The sequence below is a fragment of the Etheostoma spectabile genome, chromosome 15 (genome assembly GCF_008692095.1).
Source record: "Etheostoma spectabile isolate EspeVRDwgs_2016 chromosome 15, UIUC_Espe_1.0, whole genome shotgun sequence".
Classification (NCBI taxonomy): domain Eukaryota; kingdom Metazoa; phylum Chordata; class Actinopteri; order Perciformes; family Percidae; genus Etheostoma; species Etheostoma spectabile.
In genome coordinates, this window is record NC_045747.1 from 7,102,672 (window position 1) to 7,120,701 (window position 18,030).

Sequence of the window (18,030 nt, forward strand, 5' to 3'; positions counted from 1 at the left end):
TAGGGAAGTAGTTTTTAATTTTAATCCCGTGAATCCTGTAAGTGCAGAGCATTAAAAAGCTGTGCGCTATTTCAAGTCTCTTGGAGGAGGGTTAGGTATCAAAGAGACCTGGCAAAAGAGTACGTTTAAGGCTAGCATCCTCAGCTATAGCATTCTGCAGAGTTTGCATCTCCTTCTGTGCATCGCACCAATACACTAACACACACCACACCACACGTGGATGGTTGTGTTTGAGTGTGTGTGTGTGTGTGTGTGTGTGTGTGTGTGTTTGTGTGTATGTATGTGTGTGTGTGTGTGTGTGTTTTGTTGAACTAGCTTGAGCCACACCAAAGTTCGAATGGGTTTATTTACAAAGCTGAGGTCAGATGTCACTTGATCCAGCCACGGTGAAACTCAGGTGGTCATCAAGGTCACCTCCTCTGTTTTTTCCCTGCGCTAGCTCTTTGAATCTAACTCTCTCTCTCTCTCTCTCTGTCTCTCTCTCTCTCTCACACACACACACACACACACAGACAAACATACACTGTAAATACACCTCAATCAGAAACCCTGTGTTTTTAGGACATGCCCCACTCATTCTCATATACCCGACACTGTCTGACATTCGGTCTCATTTACCGCTGTGTTCGATATGGGTAAGTGAATATTCAAGGACTACACAGAACTGTGAAAAAAAGTGGTGTGGCTGTGTGTTTGCTTGTGTTTTCGTTTTGTGCATAGGCACAGTTGTATGTAGATATGTGGATATCCACTTCCCTTAGGGTTACTTAGACTGTATTTTCATGTGACACATTTCAACATGCCATATAATACAGTATGTTTGTCTGCCATGCCACCCTGTTTTATCTCAGACCACATTTGACTAGAAGACATAACAACACCAACAACAATATACACTTGAATAGAAATCACGAAACATAGCCAGAAGATTGGGATTTTGTTCGTTTATTTTCTCTGTAATTTGGTAAGTTTTATATTTATTTGGGAAATGCAGGTTTGTGATCTGTCTAAAGACTTGTGAAAAAGAAGAAAAACTAAAATCATGATGTGAATGTCTGTGCCCTGGAACAAGTCTTGCAATAAAAATAAGTTAAAAGAATCAAACAGTTTAATCTAACCAGATGGAAAATGATTGACTAAATCGAAGAGAGCCAGTGGAGTAGGAGCGGGTTGGTGGGGTCAGATTAAGTTGGAGATGAAGTCCAGTTGTTTAGGACAAGACCATGGCCTGGAACTCTGTGGAGAAAATAAACAGCATTAGTCCGATGCTGATTGACTCCATGTGTCTCTAAAATATATCTATATAGGTATATTTAGTAACAAGAAAGATGCAAAACCATTAGCGCGAGAGAACTAGCATGGTGGTTAGGGTTCAGTCTCAAGTTAGCAGCATTTCATTGACACAATTCGATTAAACAAATTCACAAATCTAATGTCCCAAATGGTCGATTGAAGCTTTGTGCAGGTGTCAGTTTTGAGTACCTGTAGGACAGAAAAAGTGTATAGGGACTTGGAGGAGGTAACTATTATTGCTGCTTGTCTTACTTTAGACTGGCATAACTATCTCTCTTCAGGCACCCTGGACAAGCGGACTACTCTAGGAACACAGCGGATTTAGTCAATCTGCATTCTTATTGAAATTGTAAAAAATATGGAGAAGTGTTTCCTAAGTATTGGGGTGTTCTAGGCACACATGCATGTCTTGCACAATGCGTATATATGAAATAGGTGTGGATTCGCTCACCGTCTGCTCCAATCTTGCCGTCACTGTCGTCATCACAAGCACACATGAAGCCCTTGGTCTCCTTGTCTGTCAGAACGCGAGCTCCAGGGGAAAACCTCTGGAGGACAAACCTGGCATACAGAGAGCAAACTTCAAGTTAGAAGTAACAACTACATGAAAAGCAATAGCCACAAACCCAGAAATCAGAAACTAACACCGATCCAATCTGTCACTTGATGTGTATTGCTGCACAGAGACTTTTTAGTTAGTAGACAGTCTCCATGGTTACAATGGTCCTTGTTAACAGTCCCAGACAATCCCATTTCAGCCCTGAAAACCTAATAGATAAATGAATAAACTAATGATAGACGGGCCTACCCTTAACTACATTCCTTCTCGTACAATAACTTCACAAAAAATAGAATGGAAAGGTGACTGTTTTCCATGAAGACGTCTAATCTCTCCTCCTCATTGAGGGTCCATTAAATCCTGGGCACACAAAAACTGGCTGCTCACTCACTTGAGCTCTTCTTCCTCCACAAAACCACTGCCATCATTGTCCAAGATCCCGAAAACCTTCTTCACGTCCTGTGGGCTCTTCTTGTTGAGGCCACACAACTGGAAAAACTTCTTGGCGCAGAAGGAGTCTGGTGCTGGAGGAGAATATATAGAGAGCAGAGTTAAGAACGACACAAGGAACTGTAAACAATATCAACAAATCTTCCAACAATTTGTTGAAATGGAATTCAACTAAGTACATTTACTCAAGTACTGTGCATAAGTACAAATTTGAGGTACTACATTGTACTCCACTACAATAATCTGACAGCTGTAGTTACTTACTACTTTATAAAATAAGATTTTTGCACAATGTTGTGGCATAAATTAAACTACCCAACAATATAGCTAAATCTAGCTGAAATGATTAGCCAATTAATCCCTTACTTATTGACAGAACTGTTTTGATCATTTCCAGTTTCTAAAATGTGAGGATTTTTCCGCATTGAGTACTTTTACTGTTAACACTTTACGTACATTTTCCTGATGATACTTACATTCAGTGTGGTATTAGTAATTTTACTAAGTAAAGTATCTGAATACGTCTTCCACCACTGCTCTCATTTACAGAGACAACCCTATTGTCTGGTGAGTGCAGGCTCCAGTTCAAAGACTGTATAGAATATAAAAGAAAAAGATCTAAGGAAGAGAGTAATAATGATATTGGTGGAAGACGATACCTTGGCAGTCCTTGAGAGCACTGTCAATGGCATCAGCAGAAAGGATTGATGAGAGAGACATTTTATTCCTGTAGGAGGAACAACCGTGGTGAATTATTAACATATTTATCCAGGTACAGTAGCAAACAGAACGATACTGACACTAAAAAGGCAGTGTCAGTATTTTCAAAAAGTTCTAATGAATGGCATAATATAAAATAATCTCTTTTTTTCAAATACGCTCATCCAACAGATTAAAAACATGATACTTGTTTGTGTAAAATAACTTTTACTCAAACGAGTCTCCCCTTTTGCACACCCAATTATTTTCCCTATCATCTAACCAGGCAGCCTCTAATGTGCCTTAGATACACAAGAGCCAGTAAATCTGTCTACAAAATATTTTGAGAATGAACAATAAAAAAAATATATATTGACCACTTCCTTACAAAAGCCATCTTTCTGAATCTGCAAAGCAACTTACCGTGTTTAGGGGGTTCTCGCCTGGTCGGTGATCCAGCAGAGAGGTAAGGCTATGTGGTGACTACTGTCCGTCAAGGCGGATTTATATAGGTCTGATTGCCTTGACAAAAGGGATTGCTTGAGTTACCTGTCTATGGATCAAATTCTAACAGCCCGCCCCTGATCCAATTTCTTAGCTAACTAATTAACCTTTACTATTTATAACGCCCAGGGGCTGAGAAAGCAGACCGTGGACATTTGTAACGCCCTTGTAAATAGCAAATTAAGTTAAAAAGCGCGTTCTTCTCCGAATCCACCACTCCCGCCTCTCATCACTGTGCCCCTCCTCCTCTCACCTCTAGAATTATACAGTACAGTAAATGCAGGAAGGCTGTAATGTAACAGCAATCTCTCTCTCTCTCTCTCTCTCTCTCTCTCTCCTTTTCTCCCTCTGTTGTTGTTTCTGCCCCCCACCCTTACCCTTTTAGACAGATATCCTTTTACAGACAGCAGTCCCTAAACGAACCATCTGAGCCACATCCCCTGCAAATATGCCCTTATCATTACATTTGAGGTAAGTTATGGGAAACAAAAAAATGTCAGCTGACATTGAACCCTAATATTTGTGTGCAGAAAGAGCATGACAGTAGCATTATTGTAAGATTATTGAGTCACCTAAGAGGTCAACCCATGCACATCCTCTTTGTGTCTGGTGCACTGGCATTCTGTGGTGCTTCACCCGATCTGCCTTGGACATGAAACATCTACCTGCCCTGGTTGCTTAGATGCAGATTCACAACAGATGGGTATCAGATTATTTCCAATCGAATCTAATATAACCCCAAACACACATAAATGATCATCATTGAATGTCAGGGACTCCAATGCTTTATAACCTTCTCATATTGACAGGGGGGGGGGACAGTGTTGCTAAATTGCTTTGTCAACTGTGCTGATCAAGGGACCAGAGGTCACCCTCTGCTGTCAGTGTCCCATGCTGCCATGATGGTGATGATGAGGCATAATGTCCTAGGTATTCCGAGGTATTTTCCGAGGGCATTTGTGGCCTCCAGCCGGTCTTACACAAGCAAATTCAGGGGTCATTAAGCACATTCCTGTGAGAGTGTTCACCGCAGCAGCACACCGGAAAAAGGTTATTTCTCTCTATTTCGTAAGGTTAGTTGAAGGTGTGCATTTTGCGGCAAGGTGTGGGGGAAGAGGGTGACATTTGAATGAAATTTGTTTAAGCAAATACCAATCAGGGCAGCAAGAGTCAATCTATAGACAGGTCCCACCGAGATTTGACCTCAGATCGCTGGATTCAGAGTCCAGAGTGCTAACCTTTACATATAGGCAGTAATTCACCAAGTGCATTCAAACAAAACCCAATCTGAGCAGATGAGCCCCTTGACAGCATTCTTATTATTATAAGTCAGTCACTGTATGTGTGCATAGGGCACGGACGACTATTGGCAGTCCTGCGCTCTCAAACGCGTCAGCTGGTGACCGTGAACTGTAGATAATGTTGGCCTGCAGGTGCGGATGATAAAACATTATCTAGGCCTGAAGACAGAAAACGAAATTAATTAGAAATCAGCCGACATACACTACCGGTCAAAAGTATGGGGCCACTTACAAATTTCCATTCCACTCGATGTTAGACAGAATACCAGCTGATCTGAGTGGGGGGCTGATCTTTAATGCAATATCTACATTGCCCATTATCAGCAACCATTCATCCAATGTTCCAAAGGCATATTCTGTTCACTAATCTGATATCATTTAAAAAAAAAACTAACTGAGAAAACATTGGAGAACCCTTTTGCAATTATGTAAGCACATAATGTAATCTGAAAACTGCTGTGCTGGTTAAAAAAAACAATGCAACTGATCTCAACTGGTATTCTGTCTATAATGGAGTGCAATGGAAATTTCGAAGTGACCCCAAACTTTTGACCGGTAGTGTACATTTTATTTCATGTTGTTGTTAGGTGACACATTCATTCTAAGAACACGTGTTTCGGGCACGGACGTTTCGCACAGCGTGCAGCTTTTTGTGTAGCCTAATTCATCGGCAGCATCTTGGTGTCTTTCATGAATAAAAGATTGTATCTCCGGTATTTCGTCATTGTCAACCCTTCCTAAACCTAATCCCGGTGCCAACACGGGGGCCCCTCAACAAATGATGTGTGATAGGGAGGTTGTACTGAAGCTGGACGTCTTTGAAACATCACCTCCTCCAGCCTATGTGTGAAAGAGACGGAGGACACCGGATCAAAGGCATTGCTGCGACTTTACCTAAACCCAGTGCATGATGTCATGCGCCGTATTGATAGCCTACAGACTACAGGATAATGTTACTGGGCGATCGTTTATTAATTTAGGGCCTACATTGGCTATTGTTCTTTACGAGCTTCATTGCTCGCTATAGATTTACCGAGAGGACGATCCTCCCTCTTCGTCTTTCTGGCCTCGCTTGTTTCGGTTAGTAGGAGCTAGGCTACACTACTGTTAGGGGGGGTTCGGAAACAACTGTCAGACCGTCCTTGCATTGCGTGGCAACACTTCAACATGTCAATCTCTGCACTTCAAACTCAAAGTCAATGCTTACAAAATGTTTTTTCCTAATTAAAAGAAGATGGAATCACATATGAAATGAGATTACTAATTAACTTATTTTCAGTGAAATATTTGTAAAATCTCACTGAAAATAATAAGAATTATTTCAAGATGAAACAAGTCGGACTTGAATTAGGACATCTGCTGATTTTTAAACAATATATTTTTTGAATTATTAATATTGTAGTGTGTAGGCTAGGCTACAGACAACTTTACAGTATTTATAGAACAGTGTTTTTTTTTTTTACAGTATTTGATTAGACAGAACCTTACACTAATGTTGCAATACAGTAAACGTTTGTTGCATCGATGACTGGGGAAGATATCCTCATTGATGACACTTCTGATTATGGAATAGGAATTATGGAAATAATTAGTTGTTGAATTGGGTAATCTACAGTTACTTGTTCGCCTACCGTAATGTGAAAACCAGCAAACAGATCATCTTTAGCACTTCAAAGGGTCATTTTGAAACATGTATCTTACACTTTTTGGCCTTGGACTGGGTGATTGTTACAATATCTTAACTGATAGAATTGCACTATGATAGGTTTAGGTGACCTAACAAATGTAGCCTGCTCGTTGTATTTCACCATGTTGAAACACATGTCTTGGGACAGATGTTTACAACCCAAATGAAAGGTGAATCAGTTGCTTTGAATGCAATATTTAATGATTTGTAAGTATGATAAGGTGGGTGTCTTGTACTTAGAGTTTTGAAACACTGCACCATATAATGGGTAGTAGTAGGCCTACCATAGCGAATAAAAAAACTGGATCATTTCGTCCTGCATGCATGTATTATGAGTTTCTCGAGGGCCCCATAACTGAAAGGGAGGCTCGTCCAGTTTTGTTTATATTGACAAATAATTGGCTGTGAACTCGTGTCTTATCTCTATCTGGTGCGTCTGTCTCAACTCTTACTGTTTGGTAAGAATCATAAATGTACAGTCTATGATAGTAATGGACGTAACTCCATCTAGTGGCTGCAGGGTGGAGCTGCAGGACTGTACACAAACACGCTGCTGCGTTGTGTATGTGCCCATTATAGGCCTGTACCCGGAGTGTTTGAGTGTTTATAATAACCATTGTTTTTTATTTCTATAATCATATGCATTCATGTAAGGATACAAATGCTGTTTGAAAAGATGGATAGATGGATAGATAGATAGATAGATAGATAGATAGATAGATAGATAGATAGATAGATAGATAGATAGATAGATAGATAGATTGATAAATAGATAGATAGATAGATAGATTATTGTAAGAGTTTGTAAGATGTTAATGAATTGAAAATCACACATTAAGAATAAAAGTCCAATAATAGCCTACCCCAGTAAAATAATATTTATTCTTTATTTTTTTTTACCGTTTTTACCTGGAAAGTGCATCATAGATTTTACAGTAAGCAAAATTCATATTTAAGACATTAACACAACCGAGCGACATTCACAATCATCAGTTTTTTGGACAGTGTGTTGCATAGGAGGAAACGTCTCTTAAGCAAATGTATAAAAATTATTTATATTTAGATGAAAACGGGGGGAGGTCAACGTGGGCTTTGTTGTTCCATCAGAGCAGGTGTTGTTGGTCAGTTGCCACTTTATGCCTTAACCATGGCAGCGAACTCTGCAAGAGGACAACACAATACACAGTTAGCGTATACGAAAATCCTCCAAAGAATGCTGTAATCATTGTGCATGAGTTGATGAGAGTCACCATCAATGCCAATCTTGCCGTCACCGTCGCTGTCAACGGCTTTAAGGAAAGTCTTGGTCTCGGCGTCGGTCAGTGCGCGTGCACCTGCCTTGAAGTTCTGCAGGAACAGCCTGGGGACAGACACAACCGGTGGTTAGTTCAAAGACACCAGCTCCCATTGGCTAAGATACACTTAACTTTAGATATAAAGACAAAAAATAGAAAGTTCATGCAAAGCAAGGTGGCTGAATATAGTGTGGTCCTGCATGGGGCTTTATAAGTCCTTCAGTCCCCATAGCGTGAGGAACGATAGCTAGGCCTTCTGTTATTTAGGCTACTGGGCGGACATAACAATTCCTTATTGTTTTACAGCTTATATCAGAACAGAAGATGCAAGAATTTCTAAAACTGGTCTGATACGGGGATATCTTTTTAAAACAAAGGAAGTGGGGGGTCCCCTGGTGTGTGTCTTACTTCAGCTCCTCCTCCTCAATGAATCCACTGTTGTCCTGGTCAATGATTTTGAAGGCCTTCTTGATCTCATCTTCGGACTTGCCGGACATACCGCATGCCTTGAGGAATTTCTTGTGATCGAATGTGCCAGCGTCTGAAAAGAACGCAGGGTTGTTACTTGTTACTAATCTGTAGTAGCTGGACAAAAAGCACATTGATGCTCCAAATGAAGTCACAAAGGGAGGGCTGTGACTGTGATTTTGTAAGTGTAGCTTGAAGAGTCAACCTTTGCACGCGTCCAGGGCTGCAGTGACTTCAGCCTCTTTCAGTACACCTGCGACGGCCATTTCGATCTGCAGGATCAAATACAAGCGATAATTATAGAAAACCTACTAATAGCCTACTTGCATATTATGGCTAAGGCCATCCAAGAACCTTCTAGCATCATATTGTTGACTACATGCATTATGGTTATAGATAGCTACCTCATGTATTTTACATTTTAGATGAACCATATCAAATAGACACCGATCACTTTTTCATTAAAACAACAGAGCACCGCTCCATAATTTGCATGTAGTTATCAAAACAAGAAATAGAAATAGATAAGCAAAGAAACATTTCAGATTTCCAAGAGCAAGTTATTAAATCCACTTCTTTTTGAGTGGCATGAGTGATGGGGTATGTCCAAATCCCGTTCGAGAGGCTGAGAGTGACAGGTGCAATAGATGCTGGGAGGTCTGACCAAGTAATCCATGTCTTTATGCAGCTACACAAACAACAGAGAAACTCTTTCTTTTGATGCTGCATTGCAGTGTGAAGTCCACAATAAAAGTAAAAATATAAAAAAAATGTTTTCTGAAAGATGCCAAGCGTGATGCTGCGGCTTTTGTCTGCGTGGATCCCGGGTTTTTTGTTTCTCCGTTCTTACCTCTCTTGTTTCTTTGCTGTGTAGGGTACAGATGATACGGCCAAGACTCGAGTCGACTGCAGTGATCTTCCCGGTGTTCCCGGTGACCTTTTTATAGTTTCACTCCATCGAAATCTGAAGCAAAAGATAACTGACACCGCCGATGAGAAGGGGGAGGCGAAAATGCGTCCTGCAGCCAGAGAGCGGTCTATTTTAAGTTTCACAAATGAAGACGCTTAAAAGGTGCGTTTGAAGAAGTCTTTAATGTCCACCACCCCACACCCCCATGCTAAGAATAGGCCTGTGTACTGCTGAAGAAGACGAATTGGAAGTGCTCCTGGCAACACACATTATTCAAAGGGGTAATACTGAGCATGCATGCGTTAGGACTGGCGTAACTACAGCACTAAATGGTTGTTTTTCTCTCTGTTCATTTAACATTGTCGATTTGGAAGGCATGGACTCTTGTTGCCTGTTCATGAATTTACAAGGGAAAAGTTTCTTTCGCATTTATATGTATGTCTTGATAAAGTAGGCTATATATTCTGTCTTCTTTATGTTTAACAGTGATATTGTCTGGCCCCATACCTCCCAGACATATGTGTTTTGTCAGATTTAGCCTGTATCTAGGAGCATATTTTAAACAGGTTTCTAAGGGTCTACTTAAATCAAATCAAGTGCAATGCAGTCATAGAATAGTTATGGTAGGCTACATATGGAAACAGTATAAATTCCAAATGTCAATCCGTCCCATTTTTACTGGCCAGTCAAAAATGCATTGTTGAAATTAGTCAGTAAGTGGACTGAGTGATGTTTGTCTTCAATTGCTTATTGCACACAACCCGCTTTCAGGTACAGGTACCATTCCTGTTGTTCTAAGAGGTTAACGTGTTTAAAAGCACAACGGAATGCTCCAGCAGACGATTTTCCTTTTTTGCAACCTCTTGACATTTCTATATAATGCGTCTCCAACGACATGTTGATAATAGCTCTGACCTGCAGGTGGCAGCACTGACCCGTGGGGTATGGGTGTGGAGACTGCAGACTGCTGTCACTATGCCTCTCTCTGTTTTGACTACTGGTTGATGGTAACGACATCAGGGTGTCATCTGAGAGGGTTGAGGGTTTACATATTGCTGACTTGCAGTTCCCTGAGCATTCATAGCTTCCCATTGAATTGCAATTTGACTTTAATATGATATGATTTCCCTTTTAAATGTATTTCTTTGCTAGTACATGTTTGGAATATTTTCTAAATGTAGCATATTGAAACACTACAATAAAACTGAATGAATTGAATCATTTTACAACCCCCTGAGATCACTAAAGATTTGCATCTAAGCACCAGATTCAAAGGTTCTGCTGATGCAACAGTGACTGCTAATAGCCCTCCTGTTGCCACAGCATATCATCTAATTGACTACTCAGCAGTTGGTGGAGAAAAAGACCTTGGAACAGACCACCTAATTACACTATGTAGGACAGCTATCCATTGCAAACCTCCCTGGAGGAAGGAAGTATCTGAGAAAAGCCCCAGGGCTTCTCCCAATGTTTTCGTCAGCTTGTGCCCTGAGTTCAGCTATACTTCCCTTTTCATTTACCATTTATCAAAGCAAGTGCAGGTCGGTTCAATCGCACCTTTAGAGCATTCAAAATCCCTGGCAGTTGGAAAGTGATTTCTTCCTCAACCCACTGTGTTGACATAACCGCAGCTAGGGAATACACCACAGTTGACCAGCACAAACACAACTGACCTGAAGGAGATGACTTTACACCAAAAGAGTTTTTATTCCTAGTTTTTCACTCTTCCTCAAAAGTGCAGATGGTGTTGTACAGTTTGCATAAGTCATTCTTCAGAACATTTGACACATCTGAGTAACATTCACAGTAAAATATGTGTTCCATGTTTAGAAATAATCCGCAGGCAACTTATAAATAAGGTATAAAAAATATTCTTTCAGCTGATGATCACTGAATCTTGCAAGGTGTTTGCTGTTCCATGAAAAGAAGTGGATCTTGGTCAATGGATATTTATCCTTTTACAAGGAGAGCAAACTCTGTGAAAGTAGAATGAAACTGCCATTAGTAGTGAACAAAATGTATTCAGATTCTTATTTCATCATGGTGGTATGATCTAGTACAGTGATTCCCAACCAGGGGTCCGTGTACCCAGGGGGTACTTCTGCAGTTGGCAGGGGGTACATAGAAAGATTCCAAAGTAGATCAATTAATTTGAAAAAAAATAGAAATTATAATTTGATTTAAATAATATTTTGCATATGGGAGTTTGCTAATAGTTGTACAATTACTGACCAAACCAACCAACAAACATGATTGAAAATGTACCACTTTTTTTTACCACTTTCATATACATCAGAAAGGAGTTTGTTGTCAAAGTAAGTTACACGTAAGTGGCATTTTTAATAATATACACTACCGGTCAAAAGTATGGGGCCACTTACAAATTTCCATTCCACTCGATGTTAGACAGAATACCAGCTGATCTGAGTGGGTGGCTGATCTTTAATGCAATATCTACATTGCCCATTATCAGCAACCATTCATTCAATGTTCCAAAGGCATATTCTGTTCACTAATCTGATATCATTTAAAAAAAACTAACTGAGAAAACATTGGAGAACCCTTTGGAATTATGTAAGCACATAATGTAATCTGAAAACTGCTGCGCTGGTTAAAAAAACAATGCAACTGATCTCAACTGGTATTCTGTCTATAATAGAGTGCAATGGAAATTTCGAAGTGACCCCAAAACTTTTGACCGGTAGTGTATATCAATATATATTGAAAATATACATTGGGAGTTGTTAAAGTGGTACGTGAGTTCATCTGACAGGCTGTGGGGGTACCTTGGACCAAATCGGTTGGGAACCACTGATCTAGACCAACTGCACCCAATCTCTGACCATGACTTTGAGTCTGTGCAGATATTGGAAGTATGTTAATGTATGTACATCTTGAATTATAATGCAGATCAATTCGGAGACCATTGCCAATAAGCATCAAAATCAATCTTGTATGTCTCTGCTGTGTTTTGATAGATTCAAAAACGTGTCGATGAGCTAAAGAACTCATACCTTCAATGCCGATCTTGCCATCACCATCACTGTCACCAGCGGCAAGGAAAGCCTTGGTCTCCTTATCAGTGAGTGCTCTGGCAGTGGCTGAGAAGTTCTGCAGGAACAGTCTGACATGTGGACAAAACAGCAAAGTTAGAACTGTGAACATCTCAGACTACACAGATTGTTTGATTGTAAATCACTGTGCAGAATCATTTAAAACATATTCATGTTTGACATGTTAAGGCAAAATGAACGATCAAGCTTAAGTGTGCATTGCTTGAGTTACTTACTTCAGCTCATCCTCTTCAATGAAACCGCTGTTGTCTTGGTCAATGATGAGGAAGGCCTTCTTTACCTCTTCGGCAGACTTGCCGGACAAACCGCATGCCTTGAAGAAAGTCTTGTGGTCGAAAGAGTCAGCAGCTGGAACGCATATTGTAAAAGCATTAGCACCCTGACAGGCTGCATTACATAGGCACACAGGACTTCAGTTGTAGTTGTAAGCCGAATTTGTTGCTTTTAAATTAAAAAAAAGAAGAAATCAAAAATGCATTTACAATGATAATTTATAATATGTAAATGATGATAATAATAATGAGGATGACTTTGTGTTTACTGTATAATTTTTTTGTTAAAGATAATTAAGCTCACCTGCGCAGCCGTCCAGAGCGGCTTTGAGTGCCGCAGCATCAACAACACAAGCACAGGCCATTTTTTATTCTGAGGGAGAAAAATAGGCAAGGCTCATGGTTAGTATAAGCATCACAAATCCCATACAGTAATCACACATTTGTATTTGCAAATGTCCTTTAAAACAATAATTAATGATTATTACTGATATTTGTATCTGGGAGATTCTATACTCTGAGGGTCTAAGATACAATGACTTTAGAGAGGTATTTAGGGGGTTTGATGATGAACTAGTGTTTTCCTGTTTTTAGAAATCCTCATTTATCAAGCTGAGCCTAAAACCATGCATCAGTGGCCAGATATTAACTTTAAAGGATTCAACAAGGCTATTCATTATCTAGCTTGACAAGAGAAGGAAAGTTCACTGTGTTGGAAAGAACCAGAAACATACAAAAGTTTAAAGCCACCAGTGTGTTCTGGTCACAGTGAAACTAATGAATTGCTTTAGTTTTGCAAAGGCTGCCACACAGCATCACTGCCTGAACATTTTAGTGGGATAGTGCCTCTGGCTCAGGCCTGACCCCCAGTACTGCTATGGCACTAAATAGATGATGCTCCCACTGAGAGGTCAAATCACGGCAACATGAATCACTGCCACATATCAGCTACACAATGCAACTAGGTAAACACAGCTTCAAACGCATTGATTTCTTTTTCTCTCATCCGGTTAAAAAGGTAAATTAGCCCATTTATCATCCTCAGGGGTTTATCCTTGGAAATCAAATGAGCATATTGGGCTTCTTTTCCGCACTGATTCGATCATCCTGTGGTTTGAGTAGTTTTCTCTATGTTGATCCATTTCTGTCTACAGTTATAGTCCAAGAGGATCTCCTCGTCTCAGTCCCTTTCCTCCCAGTGTAAACTGCAGTCAGCGTGGCCTTTGCGGGCCGCACTTCTCACTCACCTTTGAGTTGCGTTGAGGCGAGTGAAAACCAAGGCGGACTTTGGTGAATGCCACTAGCAACTTTCCCTCTCTCTTATATATCCATGAGCAACACCATTTACAGAGATTTGAGTCTCAGTATCATGTAGCCTACCAAGATGCATGGGTTTCGAAAAAATGTGTCCAGTAGTCTTGATCTATTTTTGGGTGAACAAATGAGGATGCTACCATGTGTGTGGAGGCCTATAGCTAGACGTGTGGAAACATGAGCAGACCCGCTGCTTACTGACTTCATGGGACATGTTTCACTCATGTGATTTATAGCCAACATTCAAGACGCTGATCTGTTGTAAATTTTATCTGAGAATATTAATGTTCTGAATGAGCAAGAGTGAAGATAGGCCTACTATGCCATGGGTCATATCCTCTAATTTGGTTTGTGAGAAAAACCTGGAGCCAAGGGCTCACTGCCAATTTTAACTAGCCTACTGGTTACTTAATGAGCAAAGGAAATTCAGTTCACAGCTTTAAACGTCATTCAGCACTCTGAAATGTATTAGGCCCCTCAAACATTGTAAATATAGCCTACGTGGAGATTAGATATAGCCTATTGCCCTCAAAAGCACAATTGCTTTTTATCTCCTATGATTATTGAGACATGTCTCCTTACTGCTTGTTAGACTATATACTGTATATTGTGTCTGTTAATTCTGTGTTATACGTAAAATGTTGCACAAAGCCCATTCATGAATTTACTTAATTGTCTGGTTATTTTCCTTATAGTTCATATTGTTCTCTGTTTTATTATGACTAATTATAAATTGTTGGAGTCAGGCTTTTGATTCTTACATCTGAAGGGTTGGATTTACAACACCCCACTGAGATTATAGATATGTATCTGTCCTGTGACATTACCTGGCTATAAAGTACTGAATGCACTACCATATATGGTTCATAAGAAAACCCTGCGTCCAAACAGGGACAAGCCTTCTGGGCCAATCATTCAGACTATATTTTGTGTACAGTGCGATCGCGTGCGTTAGCACGTGATCAACTTTGCAATATGTCGACAACTCATTTTACTCTGATGTGCTACCATGGCACAAAACACAGCTCATTAACCCTACATATTGATAACTTTATGATGCAAATTTAGACACCCATTTTGGTCTTGTTTTTGTCACACGTCACGGTCTTTATGAAATGTAAACCCTAGACTTTTAACCTTTAGGTCATTTCAACATTGATAACTCATCTCAGTCATTTCAGTTGTGTTTTAATAAAATAAAGTATTTTTCCCATAATTATGGTAAAAGTTCTACCTACGTTTGCGGGAAGTCAAAAGCTGTCCAGCAGAAGGCAGTTATGATCCTTATAAGGAAAATGTGGGGAATTTTTGGGAAGCGCCGAAAAAGTGGTCCCATCAATTTAAAATGCAAAAAAAAATTAGACTCAGTGACTTTTCAATTTGCCCAAAGTCACAGGATATATTCAACTCTGCATTTGCAAATTTAATTTGTTTTAATTTTTTTTTTTTCATTTTTTACAGCAGACATTTTGAATAATTTTCCATTTTATTCAAGTGTTCTAGGGAGAGTGGCAGTGAGCCCGCATGCACAATAGGCTACCAAGACCCTATAAAACCAAAGCAGCTTAACGGAATACAGCCATCATTTCTTACTTTATTTACATCTGTGCTTTTCCTACAGTGCTAAGTCAAAATGTCTTCTGTGGAAAAGGCCTATGGTGGTTTCCCTTCCATTACAATTACGCCAGTGACTCTATTATTGATGACATCCTCCACAAAGCCAGAGTAAGTGAAAGGAGATGGTGTATCAATAGGCACTCACCATAGTTTATCCTGGATATTTCCCAATTGATACTCAGTTTGTATTCATGAACTGGAGAATGGTAATCGTAATTTCATGCTGCGTGTAATTGTGCAAGATTATTTGGTGAAAAGTCTCTTGTGGTAAATATCGTATGCTTGTCTTGTCTGTCATATCTAACTTTTCCTGTAGATGTAGTCAGTTTAAGTGTTGCAGGGACTTTACACTCAGAAATAAGTTCAACACATTTTAACCCACAAACATGCCACTACAGTAGTTTAAGGGTTAATGAACTGTTGAGGCCTATATGAGACACTTGCATGCATTACCATCACTTTAGGTCCATAGAGAGGAAAAAAATAAGCGGCACACAGTGATATCACATCTTAAATATATTTATTAACCCATTCCAGGTACGTAATTGATTAAACACATACAACTAATGTTCAGATTTATCCATCTGCCAAACATCTTATGCATTATTTTATCACATCAACAGGGAGAGCAGCAGGCAGGAGACTGAGGTTTATATCTTTGCATCAAACGATCTGGAAAAACCCTGTTATCTTATAAAAGGGAAAGTTAGTCCTGGTCAATCATGTTTATTCTCTTTACTTCAGGATATCACAGAACTCTGTGGGAGAGAAAAAGAAATTCAGACTGAGATTCTCATTGTACACAACTTTCAAGAAGTCAGAGTCCTACAACATTATGGTCGAGCAAGAATGACAAAACAAACAGCAAATTATTCTGAGAATACTTTACTATAGTGTTTTTGTATGTATTTTTTATGTACTGCAATTTCAGCACTATGTAATGGACAGCTCCCCTGCACAGATGGCTCTGTTTCCCATCTGCCAACAGCTTTTTCAGATGTTTTACATGCACCCACCTTCCAGCCCAATCTTGCCGTCACCATCCTTATCGCCTGCAGCCATCAGACTCTTGGTCTCAGCTACAGTCAGCTCCCTTGCCCCCGGAGAGAAATTCTGAAGGAACAGTCTGACGGGTGCACAAAAAATATCAGAGATAAGTTCAGACTTATATCATCATAGACTGTATATTTTATGATGCCATTTTCTTTCCCCTCTAGGCTTTCCTGAGTTTTCAATCCCCATCACTCACTCACCAGCCCTTCCCTGCATTTACTACTGAATTTATTCACAGCAAGAATGCCGCTCCATTCATACAGTGACCTCTGCCTGTAGGCTATCACAATGGAATTTCAATGTAGATGTAGCACACATGCACAAACACACTCACAGGCCCATCTCTATCATTGCTATTTCTTACTTGAGCTCCTCCTCCTCAATGTATCCACTACTGTCTTGGTCCAGGACTGTAAATACTTTTTTCCCATCTGCCTCAGATGAGCCATTCAGTCCCACTTGTGCAAAGAAAGACTTGAAGTTGAATGTGCCTGGAGCTACGTAGGCAGAGAGAATGAAAGACGAAGAGAGCAAGAGGGACGGACAGATGTGGGAGTGAGAGGACAATCAAAGAACGACAAGAAAGCAAAAGTGGCAAAGGACAGAATAGAGATGTTGCATTTACTCCTTCGCTCAGATGATTTTCATTTTTCAACCAATGACATTTACCAATATACACCCTGTAGCGCTTCAAAGTCTTATACCATTACAGGCTAGGCATATGTCAATATGCCATGAAACAGTCAAAGTACACTGAATATCGCACATGGGCCGAAGGCAAACCTAAATGTTAAAAGCCCTTTATTTATCAAGCTGTTGGTGGAAATACTGATCTACTGTACGAAGAGTTAAGTTATTGAAGGATCTGATGAATAAAACTTGCAGCCACAGTATGATAAATTATGATTTAAAAACGAATAATCATATGATAAAGGAATGCGGGTTAGTGTATCCCTAACCCTAATGTGATTTGTCTGCTATCCCCACTTTCATAGAACATTTTATTTTTCCATCACTTTTAAAAGAAATAAAAGAAATACTACCTCCTTTTATTGATGAATGCAAAAAGAAGTTTGATTGTTATTTTGCCTGCAACATTGCCAACAGGAGGGGTCTTTTAAATAAAGGGCATGTAAGCACTGACATTTGATTTTTTATCTGAGGGAGTGAGCTGTGTCTGCCTTGTCATGCAAACATAATAGCCAGAGATAAATGATTACATATTTTGTGATGTGAGGGATGTAAAGCTTGTGTGATTTGGTATATTCTTTGTGACTGCTCAACATAAACACATTGGTATCTGGGTGGTGACTGCTCTCCTGCCACATGGCTGCCTGGTTACCTGCAGGCTCCATGTCCCCACTGTGAACAACACACACTGTACAAGTATCCCTACTGGGACTGGGAGTGGGTTCAACAATGCCTGTTTGTCTTTCTCTGCAATATGTTAGTGGATTTATATTCTACTACTATAATGTAAGTGTTCTTGTGTTAATGATGTTTGTTAAGTGTGTGTCTCCCTGCGTCCGAGTGT

The 18,030-nt window shown here is 39.9% G+C and overlaps 4 protein-coding genes and 1 long non-coding RNA gene across 5 annotated transcripts in view; 1 reads left to right on the plus strand and 4 right to left on the minus strand.

Moving 5' to 3' along the window:
- Nucleotides 1-940: 940 nt before the first annotated feature.
- On the minus strand, nt 941-3,709 carry pvalb8 (parvalbumin 8). The gene is made up of 5 exons (XM_032538212.1): nt 3,425-3,709; nt 2,962-3,029; nt 2,244-2,376; nt 1,745-1,854; nt 941-1,236 (listed from the first exon to the last, which is right to left on the minus strand). Exons 2-5 carry the CDS (start codon nt 3,020-3,022, stop codon nt 1,211-1,213), a joined length of 330 nt encoding a protein of 109 aa, XP_032394103.1. The 5' UTR covers nt 3,023-3,029; nt 3,425-3,709; the 3' UTR covers nt 941-1,210.
- A 3,646-nt stretch (nt 3,710-7,355) lies between these two features.
- Nucleotides 7,356-9,377, minus strand: LOC116702247 (parvalbumin beta). The gene is made up of 5 exons (XM_032536410.1): nt 9,107-9,377; nt 8,462-8,528; nt 8,197-8,329; nt 7,744-7,853; nt 7,356-7,653 (listed from the first exon to the last, which is right to left on the minus strand). Exons 2-5 carry the CDS (start codon nt 8,520-8,522, stop codon nt 7,628-7,630), a joined length of 330 nt encoding a protein of 109 aa, XP_032392301.1. The 5' UTR covers nt 8,523-8,528; nt 9,107-9,377; the 3' UTR covers nt 7,356-7,627.
- Nucleotides 9,168-16,862, plus strand: LOC116702250 (uncharacterized). The gene is made up of 3 exons (XR_004335117.1): nt 9,168-9,328; nt 15,448-15,551; nt 16,432-16,862. It is a non-coding gene; the product is annotated as an uncharacterized LOC116702250 (long non-coding RNA).
- LOC116702248 (parvalbumin beta) lies at nt 10,850-13,948 on the minus strand. Its single transcript, XM_032536411.1, has 5 exons — nt 13,760-13,948; nt 12,817-12,885; nt 12,456-12,588; nt 12,181-12,290; nt 10,850-11,142 (listed from the first exon to the last, which is right to left on the minus strand). The coding sequence occupies exons 2-5, from the start codon at nt 12,875-12,877 to the stop codon at nt 11,117-11,119; spliced, it is 330 nt and encodes a 109-aa protein (XP_032392302.1). The 5' UTR covers nt 12,878-12,885; nt 13,760-13,948; the 3' UTR covers nt 10,850-11,116.
- pvalb5 (parvalbumin 5) overlaps nt 15,947-18,030 on the minus strand; it is a 2,878-nt gene continuing 794 nt past the window's right edge. Inside the window, exons 3-5 of the mRNA XM_032536412.1 lie at nt 16,861-16,993; nt 16,460-16,569; nt 15,947-16,201 (exon numbers count right to left, since the gene is read on the minus strand). Coding sequence (XP_032392303.1) covers nt 16,179-16,201; nt 16,460-16,569; nt 16,861-16,993 — 266 coding nt within the window. The 3' untranslated portion in view covers nt 15,947-16,178. The remainder of the gene's footprint in view (nt 16,202-16,459; nt 16,570-16,860; nt 16,994-18,030) is intronic.